This window comes from Pygocentrus nattereri, chromosome 14 (genome assembly GCF_015220715.1).
Source record: "Pygocentrus nattereri isolate fPygNat1 chromosome 14, fPygNat1.pri, whole genome shotgun sequence".
Taxonomy (NCBI): Eukaryota; Metazoa; Chordata; class Actinopteri; order Characiformes; family Serrasalmidae; genus Pygocentrus; species Pygocentrus nattereri.
The window spans coordinates 13,107,829-13,119,980 of NC_051224.1; the positions used below are offsets into that span (position 1 = coordinate 13,107,829).

Genomic DNA, 12,152 nt, shown 5'->3' on the forward strand with positions numbered 1-12,152 from the left:
TTACTTGGAAAAAACTTTGGTTCCATTCACTTACATTAAAAGTAGGTTTTTTCCTACTGCTGTACATTTTGGAGATATGAGGTTGTATTCCAACAACAGCGATTAGAGTGAGTGATGAATCAAAACAGAAAAACAATAAAACATTGTGAATTTAGTCACGTCAATAAGACAGATGGGTGCGATGTTGTACTACACAATACTACATAATATAAATTACATATAGTGTCGCTTTCCAAGACAAGGACCAAGACTAATTCTGTACTACATAGCATTTGGAACGGCAGTTCTCCATTGAAAGGACTACACTTCACCGCTGTCAGGGAAACAGATCCATTAAATGGCTGGAATGTCCCTTTAAGAAGGAGCTGGGGAAAAGTCTAAAATAATTACACAATGAACTGACTTCCAGTCAGCTACTTGTCACTACGCATTTTAGTGAGTTTCAATATACTGGCTGTTTACAGGCTCTTTAATTGGTCCGTCACTGTTTTTATAATGCAGGTGTTCAGCGTTCTAGAAGTACTAATGATACCTATAGTATATGTGCACTGTCATGTAACTACTTAATGACGATAAAAGGTCATACTGTCTCTGTATTTCTTTTACATACGCACCTGCTCCAGGTGGTAGGTGGAGTCAATGCGGGGTTTAACTTTGCCCTGGTGGTACAGATCCAGCACTGCATTCATGGCCATTGTGAGAAGCTCAGTCTCCGTGTCCAGGTAGCCCAGGTGGAAGCCACACACTGAACGGTTGCCCTGGATCAGACTGAGAGTGTGCACAGAGAACTGTTGGTACCAGGTCTTTGCCACCGCAAACAGGTTCTTCTTCTGGCCTGACAGCATGTTGGCCGCACCTGTTGAAGCCACGTCATCAAGAGTTTATCAATCCATCAATCACAGTGTCACCAATTTATTTATTTATTTATTTATTTTTTAGTTACTCAGAATAAGAGAAGCTCCTAAATGCTTACATTCATAGTGGCTACAAAATGTATTTGGACTCTTCAAACACAGTTAAACTTTGATCCTGATCCTTTAGGCTAGGTCATATAATGATCACAAAAGTATGATTTGTTTTAGAGAAAAACACTTAGGATAACATTGAATTGAAGCTTGGAAATGAATCCTGAGCAGAACTGTACAGAACAGATGTGGAAACCTCAGTGAGTCAGTGAGTGTGTGCTCATTGATGGAATCATGAATTTAATAGTGTACAAATTTTGGCTGCAGAAAAATGCAAATAAACTGCACAAGCAGTACAGATATGAAACACACCAGCCGGCATTTGAAAAAAAATTAGTCAAAAAACAAAAGCACGGTCTCTGAATGATCTGTTTAACATAAATGCCACAGTTTGACATTTATGCATTGGAACAAATCTCCAAATACCAGGGTCAAATCGAAGCTCAATGGACTCCTCATGAAGTGGAAGTTCAGCAGCAGGAAACAATTAATTGGCTCTATTGTAGCTTAAAGCTAGCCGAGTTGTGCCTATAGTCTTAGTTTTAATGAAACTGAATGCAATACAACAAACATCGGCATTTCCAACAGTAGAGCACCTTAAAATTTTGTACTAACTTTTAAGTGCCTGTTAGCAAGCTATATATTTAAACACATCAACTCAGATAAAGCAATAATGCATCGTAAGCAATCATAAATTCATCTCATTCATATAAACTCAGATATTCAGAACAGTCATTATTTTGCAGATTTTATGCTAACAGTTTAAGTTATTTCATGACAAGGGTAGCTGCTTAATGCATACCTCAACAGTGGGCACAAGATATATCTTTACACAGAAAGCACAGATATATGCTAACTCAAGCTGTGCAACAGATGGTAGCTTATGGTCAGTGAGGGTCACACGTCTTCCAAATCTCTACTGAAGGCACAACAGTAGGCCATTTTCTGCCGACTGCACATTGGTGCTCACTGGTGATAGCTTTGTACACAAATGTGTAACATTTTCTGAGACCCTTGGTTGATCACAGTGTATTAGTTTCTCTGTGATTACAACCAAAGCTGACCTGCACATATTAAAACATTTAAAAAAGATAAAATACTTGTTTCTCTATAATTTTTAATCAAAGTATATTTACTCATGCCCATCTCTCATGCCGTAGTCTCATACTACTCCCCACCTGTCATCAAGCTCAGGCAGCTCAGCGCACCTCCTTGATACCATATTTCACTCAGAAACCATACAGATGGAAAATAAGCTATGATTTTTGATTCATATTGATTTTACTTATGGTATTTTTCCATCAGGCTGTGAGGTACGATATGGTACAGTTGTAAGTCTGTGATTATTTTGCCATTTCCACTGCCAAGTGAGCCATACCACACCTGGGTACCTGTGCTGAATTTGGTTACCACTCTTGGTTACCAAATGTGCTGAACTGGAACATATGGGTGAAGCTAGTAAGGGTGCAAACCAGAACTGTCACACACCATGGAGAAGTACATTATTTTTAAAACCACCGTCTCTGACTCTTCACATAAAACCAAACATCATGTAACGGCAAGTCAGACAAATCATGTGAACAAGCTAGCTAAAGAGAACTGCGCCTATTTTCACGGTTCTATTATACAAAAAACAGACACAGATACTCAAGCAGTATACAGACAGTTCTGGGTTCAAATATGTAACAGCACCATGCTCTACCGGCCTGAAATTGATAGAAATTCACCTCCAGCTGCAAGTTCATGAGAAAAACATTTCAGCAACGTCTCTCAGGGCCATACATGATGTCATGACCTCAGTGCAAAATCTCTAAACCAATCCAATAACACATGAAGGCGGGGCTCAAAAGTACGAGGTGATTGTGTATTCCTTGTCAGTAGTGCACATTTTTTGGCCCATGGATGTACTGTAAGTTAGCATGTACATTCATATGAGCCACTGGACAGATTACAAGTTTGGTTGATTTTCTAAGTGAAAATAAGCAGTCCAGACATTACAGGAGCAGGCTAGAGAAAGTTAGGAGTGGGCAAACTGTTCTTAGAAGTAGAATTTGCCACAATCCAGCAGCGATTGTTTATCAAGTTGCCTTGCGATGTATATTCTCATAAAGAGATCAGATGGAGCCCTGTGAGACTAAAGTTCAGCCCAGCTTGCTTTGACTGTTGTAAAAAATAACCCACTGCTTCTAAGTCTGAAGTGCAAAACATTAAATTTTGAAGAAGTAATGTTTGAAACTAATTTGGAGAACTTCTCCAATGTACTAATAACACTTTTTTTAATCAGCTCGACAGGAGCAATGATTACAGCTTTCACTACACTCGATTGATGTCAGAAAACTGCTGGTTGTTTACAACAGAGTGATTTATGTTTGTGTTTATGTGAATGATTGTTTTCTTCCAGAAGTGTGTCACTTTTTCACTTAATTTTGGGAGTAGATTAGCGTGATGAATGGTGCCACTGTGTGCGCTGTGTGTATTTTGTGGCCGAGCGTATTACTGAAGGAATTTTTATGTCTGAATTCTCGGTGTGTTCTCCAAGTATGTGTGAATAAGAGCTTGTGTTTGTGTATGTGCTGAATTGACCGGCTGGTGAGCCATTGTTTCAGTGGTTCCACTGGTGATTCCTCTTCATTTAGTGACCCATTACATGCCTCTTTTCCTCCCTCCATTTCTCACTCTCTCACTTTTCAACACTGCACTCTTTGACCCCCACTTTCTCACTGTCCTCACATCCCCTCACACTTCTGTTCCCATGTCCATCACTCCCCCATTTCTTTCTCAGCACTTTTCCACCCTCGCTCTTTTTTGTTTAATTTCCCCTGGTCATTCTTCCTTTCACAAACTTTACCCAATCTCTTCTTTTTGCCTAGTGTTGAGCAGTACTGCCAATAGCATAGTATCAGATGATATTTAATAGGAATGCACCAAAATGGGAACTGTGGCCCAAAGCAGATATACAATATTTTTCATGTACATGTCTACCGATACTTAAATACTTAATACATAAAGATGGATACATTGCAGAAACTGAGACCCAATCTTTGTTTTAAATTGTTAATTAAATTACATTTTCTTATTTTCTTCTTTCAATTAGCATACAGAGAATTTCTACCGGTATGGCAACAGGGACACCATTATTTAATTGAATAAAATATCACTGATAAATGGACAGTTAGCCATCAATAATCACAAACTATTGTTGTGCGTCTCCAGCACTGGTTTACCAGTATAGACAACATATCATCAAGCATCAAGCATTTCTGAGTAAGAGCCGCTCTCACTCCGATCACCACCATCTCTTTCCTCCAGTTTCTGGTCCTACACACACACACACACACACACACACACACACACACACACACACAAAGCGGACTCTGAGCGGGGCTGGGAGTTGGACCCGACCCAGTCTGCTACATTCGGACACATTCCGGGTTCTGTTGCAGATAGAGGGCCCATTGTTCCACTGAACTGCCATGATGCTGATAAGCTGAAGAAGGAGGGAGGGAGGGAGGGAGGGATGGGGAAAGGAGCGAGAAAGAAAAAAAGTGAGAGAAAAAAAAGGGAGATAAAAAAAAGAAACTGAGAAAGAAACAGAAAGGAAAGAGCAACAAATAGACAGCAGAGAAGAGAGAATGAGAAAGGAGTGAGAAAGAAAGAGCAAGACAGATGGAGACAAAGAAAAGGAAGTCAGAGGAGACAGAGCGAGCGAGAGAGAGTGTGTGATGGTGTTAATAAATAAAAGATCAAGAAACAGTGAAAATGAAGAGGAGGAAGAGAGCAAGCAAGAAAACAAGCAACAGAGTGAAAGAGTAGGCATGAAAGAGGAGAAAAAGAAGAGAGCGAGACAGAGAAAGAGAGAGAGGGGGAAATAAAGAAAAGAGAAACAGACTGAAAAAAAAGGGACAGAGAGAAAGAAGGAGATACAAATTGAGAAATAGCGAGAAATAAACAGAAAGGAAAGAGAGATAGGACAAGAGAGAAAATGAGAAAGGAGAGAAATATAAAGGGAAAGAGACAGACAGAAACCAACAGAGATGGAGAAGTAGAAATACAGAGCAAGCAAGCGAGAGGGAGGAAGAGATTGAGTGTGAAAGAGACAATAGAGTATGTGCAAAAGAGAGAAAAGAGATGGGGCAAGAGTAAATGAAAGTGAGAAAGAGAGGGAGAATGAAGGAGAGAGCGACAGGGAATGAAGGGTGTTGTGTTGTTTAGTGACCTTGTCAGGGCAGCGAGTTTTCTGATGGTGGGGAAAAACACGGCTTGTGCGTATATGTGCAGGAGAGCACGCTGATCATGCATGCTTATCCTACACAATCAACTGAGGCCTACATTCTCTCCACATTCATGTAAAGTGTCAGCTTCAATGAGCCATTTCAGCAAAGCACGCTGCTGAATCGAGCCTTTGTGGCCTGTGAGATGAAGCTCAATCACAAGCATAAAGCAGTAAACCAAGTTGATTTTCAACCCCAGTTGAATACTGAACCGCTCTGAGTGGCGGTGGATTGAAGTGAGCCCTGTGTCCCTATTGACCCACCGTAGCTGATGAGTTTTCCCATCGGCTTCAACAGGTTGTAGCCCTTGTGGGTGTCAGACCCACCCAGGGGATCCAGAACTATGTCCAAGCCTGAGAGAGAGAGAGAGAGAGAGAGAGAGAGAGAGAGAGAGAGAGAGAGAGAGAGAGAGAGAGAGAGAGAGAGAGAGAGAGAGAGAGAGAGAGAGAGAGAGAGAGAGAGAGAGAGAGAGATATTGCATTAAGGACTTGCTGTTTAATATTCTTACTCGTTACTTTGTCTTGATCCTCGGACAGAGTTCTTCCATTTCACTTGATAATACGAGTCAATAGAAATCTGCCAACCTGTGAGTCATTCAATGTGGGTTTTAAACACACACATACAAATTCTTAATATGGCACTCATCCTCACCCACACACATGCACAGAGCGAAGCGAACTGAATGGAAATGACACACTTCAAGGTTAAAATAACCATCCAGATAAGTTATCAAAATGCAAACAACAAAACACACCAAAGCCAGATCTGCACTTTTCAGGCTTTTCCTGAGTTTGAAACACAGTTGTATAGCTGAAGCAATTACTCACAAGGTTATGAGCACAACCCCCCCAATCAAAGCAGGTCTTGAAAAGTAAGGTTTTAGTAAGTGATATTTTCTGTGGGTTTTGACTACTGTGCAAAAGTTAGACTCTCATTTATTTAATTTCCAGCTCTCATCCTTTCTAGAAGGCCTGCTTTACATTTTACAAGAACATCTGCAGGGATATTTTTCCACACCAACAAAGTTCAATAGTTACAAGTTGGTTGTCTTTTCTGCTTCTCATGATTCAAGTACAAGTTTGGGCTCATCAGTCCACATCTCTGATCAGGATTGCTGCCAGGGATTGCCCCACAAAAAAAGACATTACATTGGGCCCCACCAACCCACCACCACAGGCCACGCCAATGTGGTGGCAACAGCAGCGTAATAGCTTGGCTACTTATTTGATAGGCAGCAGACTATTTAAAACAATAGCCTGAGGCTTCAAAATTAGCTATCGATAGCATGTTAATCCTCCAATGTATCAAGCAGTAAATTGGACACTCTCGAACTCAAATCACAAATATGATGTGTATCTTTAATACAAGAAAAACATAACATACAAGAGTTATAGCTATAAATGAGAATGAATTCTGGAAAAACAATTTCCATGTTTGAATTCTTATTAAAAATTAGCTAAATCAGTTTTCTTTTTTCATAACAATAAAAAAAAAATTCCCACAGACCCCCTGCAGCTATGCCAACTGACATGTCACTCTACACAGTGCTGCTCACCTCCTTCTACAGTGATGAGTAGGGCTGGTTCACTGGTAGGGATATGGGGACTGATGAGGAGACCGGGCTACTGAGCCTGAAGCTGCATCTGTCGGGCCTGGCACCAGGCAGTGGCAGGAACAACTGATTTAGTATGAATAGCTTGCTATAAGTTTGCCTGCTCTGATTAAACGTCCGCCAAAAGAAGAGCAAAATGTAAACACTCAGAATTCACTATGGAGTAAGATAAGGGGTTAACTTTATTCACTGACTGACTACTCCCACCTCTCTGTGAAAAATTGGGTGACATATATACCGTCACCCTGTCTTTTCTCTCTCGTCTTTCTTTTCATTTTTTCATTTCATGAAAATATAGGGGACGCAATACAAAGGCTCTCTGAATGTTTACTTTTTGCCAAAAATAAGAAATAAAAGAGAAACCATTCGTTTTATAAGTACATTGTAAATTAAATATTCTGTTAATGATGATGATATAAAGATTAATAATGATGATAGATTAATTAGCCTTTGATTTTGGAGATGCTCATAAATGGTAGATTAGCTTTTTGTTTTTAGGTCCTAGCTAAGCTAGCTTTTACCTTTGGGGCTGATTTTGCGGACCTCCTCCACATAATCCCGTGTGCGGTAGTCGATGGGGTGGGTGACTCCGCCCTCGCTGATGACCTCATGCTTCGCTGCGGAGGCAGTGCCAAACACAGTGACGTCTTTCACAGTCTTACACAGCTGAGTGGCAGCTATGCCTACCCCTCCTGAGAGAGAGAGAGAGAGAGAGAGAGAGAGAGAGAGAGAGAGAGTGAGAGAGAGAGAGAGAGAGAGTGAGTATGAATAGTATATTAAAGAGCAATATAAGAAAGGCAGCTGAGGAGAAAACTCTGGTCTTAATACCTCACAAATTAACATACCTGCACACGCGCGCGCACACACACACACACACTCAAAATGTTGCACTAAAGAGAACATACATATTTTGGCTGATTCAGATTCCGAACCTGATTGCAGTCAAATTGCTGAATTTTCTTTTTTTTCTTTAATCACAAGCTGTGTGGGCTAAATGAACATATGCCACACTAGTACATTGTCAGTGCTTTCTGTTAGCCAAAGTTGCAATATAAATAACATTATTTGCTCTTTAAAAGAGCCAAATTGGAATTCTTTATAGTAAATGAAAACAACAACAACAACAACAACAACAACAACTGCCTATTTAATTTAATAATATGAATCACAAAACGCTGCATCAAAAGTAAAATGAAACTGGCTACTTAGCAAAATGAGTTGGTATAGGTGTAGCAACAGACGTTTAAATACAGCATGCGGTTTACTTTATCTGGGCACATTTTCACGTCATAAAATCACAACACAGGTCTGCCTAAGTAAATAAAAGAAACTGGCTCACTGCCAATCGCATGTTTGAAGAAAAAATCTGTTGATTTTAATCTAATCCAGTTCCATCTGTGCATTTCTTTAGCACAGACTATAGCTTGCACTTAATGCTAAGGCCGGTCTGGCCTGTGGGGAGTGACACAGTACAGGTTGAAGTTTGAGGCCCAGTTGTGCCAAAAGGAAGGAGAAAGGCAGGAAGTGGAGAGGAGGAGAGAATGTATTCATAAAAGGTCACTGCGAATGATGACCTAACAAAGGGCAAAAGTCACTGAATGCCAGAATACCACACACAGCAGGGCCGAGGGTGTGCAACATGTTGTATAAATATTGCTGACGCAATATAAAATTCTTATCTGCACCCATTTGCAATAAATGAATGCATTGTACTTGCTGAAAAACAGCTGACCTGGAAAATCAGAGCTCCCCAATTTATTCCCACACTGAAAATACTGTCTCAGGGAGCAGCCAAGAGAACAAGAGACCTACCTATAAAATACACAGAGAGACTGAAACCTATTAAACAGAGACCTACCAAATCCTTTTTTACAGGTGTGTGTGTGCGTGCTGTCTGTGGTCCTAATGTAAGCAAAAGACAACCATGTTAATGTCTCTTTCTCCTCTTTCTGTCTCTCACTCTGTCTGGGGTGAATCTGGTTTGCGTTGCCATGGCGACTAAGCAAGTTACCCTGTCTGCCCACATACAAACACATTTCCCATACTCCACATGTTTATTCACCTGGGCGTGCTCTCTCTCTCTCTATCTCTCTGCCCTCAGACAGATAGAATGTGTGTTGGGGTTCATGCCACCCCATTACTTCAGAGGCCTCATCACAAGACCTTCAGTGGAACTGCCAGGAGAACCTGTCTGTCTCTGTCTCTGGTATGCTGAATTGCACGTTCATGTGTTCTTATTTCAGCTAATCTTCTAAAATATGCACATGCGTTAGATCTGGCCCCCTCCATACGACCCTCAGTTTTCTCACTGAGGGAATGAGAGATATCATGGGACAGTGAAACCCTACATACAAGTGGGAGGGGAAAAGAAAGAGAAAGAAGAAAAGAGTAGAAATGTAGAGAGCACGAAAGTAGAGAAGAAAAAGAGAAACAGGAAAAGAGAAGGTAAAGCGAGAGAGGGGGGGAGCGGGAGAGAGAGCGCGAGAGAGAGAGAAGGAGTCCAGGCATATAAGCAGATTCCCATGGTTAATTCCATTTGTTATGCTCAGGATTAAATTCCATTGTTTTTATGAGGAATGAGGAGTGATGTTCATCTAATAAGGCTCATTTTAAAAACAAGGCTACAGCAGGACAACACACACACACACACACACACACACACACACACACACACACACACACACACACACACAGGATACAGGGACGTCTTTATATTTCCCTTTTCTACTTACACATTCACACCCACTCACAGATTTGGCAGCCACACTCACGGTCACAACAGCATGACCCTCTCTACTGAGGAGGAATTTTCCCTAAAACACTGAGGAATTCTACAGATTCCCAACACGCCAGCAATCCCAGCCCACACGAGGAGGGCAAGCAAAGGACACAGAGAGGGAAAGACAGAGAGAGAGAGGGAAAGACACACAGGCAGACACACAGACAGGGAGACAGGGAGAGGCTTCTTTTATAACAAACTGACATCTTCGACACTTCACAAACATCACTGCTGTTGGATGTATTTTTAGGAAACAGTGTATAAATTAACACTGCAGACTTCTGACGGTACAGTAACATGCAGCTGGTTTTGCTGTAGTGTACAGAACATAAATAAATGCACATATTGTAACCTTTAGATTAGTCCTCGACATTGTGTGAACTAGAGATGTGCACAGGTACCCAAGCACTCCGTTATTTATTTGAGGTGCCAGTACTCAGAGACTGAAATCAGTATTTGGGTATTTCATTTCATTGCGAGCAGACAGTGAAAATACACATATATTTACAATTCAGCGATAGTTTCGCTCATATCTGCAAGCAAATATGTTATGTCCTCTGAAATACGAGGGCCTGAACGCGAGTGTGTTGCCAAATTGCAAGAGCTGTAATTCTCAAAAAATTATGTGCTGCCCTTATTGTCAATAAAAGGACTGAGCTTAATAATAATAAAAAGAGTATATCAAAGAAAATAATTGCACTTAAATGGCAAGTATAACACTGGTCAGAATAATTGCAATTAAATATTTTGCCCATATCACAGTACTAGTATTTTCTTGATATCATGCAGGAAGATACAATGTAGCATCAAAAGGTCAGGAAGAGACATTTAGGCCCAAAATGAGGGATGAGCAATATGACAAAAATGTAATTACACATGAAAACGTTCTTATAGCATACAGTTAATCTCAATGTTTTTGGTTAATTATGAATACAATAATTTGGGCTACACCTGATTGAAACAGATCTCCCAACAAAAGAATGAAACCTTCTTCCTTGATAAATCTAATTTTAATGAAGGAATATTGAGACGGTAAGTGTTCACTGTGTGACACCATTTATCATGGTAAAAGATATTGTATCATCACATCACACCAACATCAAAAATATATAATTCGTTAATTGTTAATGTGACACCAGGCTCTGCAATATTGATATCGCAGAAAGCTGTAATATGAGCTCTCTAATCAATCATAATGGTTTTACTGCGTGCATCTTGACAGTTTCAGATGAGTGTTTGACTGTTCATGAGTTAGGACACTCAAGTAGTTCCAAAAATAAAAAAACAAAGCTATTTTGGTCCAGACAATTTTTAATCATTTCACATTATTGAATCACTAATGTGTTTTTAATACATTTCAAGTCACATCTCAGTCAAATTATGTGGCAATATGTTCACAACACTAGTATTCTGATCATATCGTGCAGATCTATTATCCAGCCCACCCGAGCTAAATCGAGCAATGACAGTTGCAAAGGCTATTTCCTCAACTGTGTTTGTAAGCTCAGTGTATTATTCACAGCTTCCCCAGGTCAAGGTTAACTTTATCATGGTTTGATTATTAATAAGGTTGTTGATTTGTCTGAGAATGTGAGTCTGCAAAGCTGTTATTGTAACAACTGCTGTTGCTAGCTGTATATTGTCACCTGTCCAAAGAAATATATGTATCTCTAAATTAGTAACCTTAATGAACAGCAAAAACATTCTTTCAATACAGATTAAAGTAAAGAGATTTTATTCCAACCAAATTTGAAGCATATCTGTTAGTCCATTGATCATGAAATTTTCCCCAACAATGTAAAGGACAGCTGCCAGGCACAAACAATGTAGAAAAATGGAAATTGTATATTCAATTCACACTACACTCTTTAAAATAAAGATGTCAAAAGAGTTCTTCTGAGAAAATAACCTTCACATAATGTAAGGTCCTTTAAACTTTAAAATGGTTCTTCACACTAATTTACAATGATGTCTCATTAGAGACATTCACTATAATGTGGCATCTCACTGAAGAAGCCCCTGGCACCTTTATTTCTAAGAGTGGTAGTTCAAAATCCCCCCTTCTTCCTACCAACTGGCCATACGGGGGCTGCTTCATTTTGTCCCTTACTGATATAAAAAGAGATTAAAAATATACACAAGGTTTTAACACTTCCAGTCAAACTGCGTTTAGTTGACTTTCTAGGTGTCTGTACTGTATATCACTACTTTTTACAGAAATATTAGATTTGTTTGTGCTACTGTTTAAAAAATGCTATCTTTTCTTTTTTATTATTATTATTATTATCTTTTATATCTTATTGACAGGTATCTTACTGCATGTGTGTCCCAGAGTCAGTAAGGTGTTCTTTGGCAACAACGTTGGATATTCCAATATTCAAAGCTTACTTCACACCAAGGCATGCCCACAATATGCTTAGAGATTAAAACAGTCTTTTGCAATCTGTCACATCTGTAAAGGACAGTCAACCACAAAAAGAACTGTGGTTTCCAAGTACTGACAGTACAAGTTGAGTCAATGGCTT

The 12,152-nt window shown here is 39.8% G+C and overlaps 1 protein-coding gene across 1 annotated transcript in view; it reads right to left on the minus strand.

The window, feature by feature from the left end:
• The window catches only part of vat1 (vesicle amine transport 1), a 38,580-nt gene that overhangs the window by 9,050 nt on the left and 17,378 nt on the right, over positions 1–12,152 (minus strand). Inside the window, exons 3-5 of the mRNA XM_017686103.2 lie at positions 7,370–7,540; positions 5,500–5,589; positions 615–856 (exon numbers count right to left, since the gene is read on the minus strand). Of these exons, the coding sequence (XP_017541592.1) occupies positions 615–856; positions 5,500–5,589; positions 7,370–7,540 (503 nt within the window). The remainder of the gene's footprint in view (positions 1–614; positions 857–5,499; positions 5,590–7,369; positions 7,541–12,152) is intronic.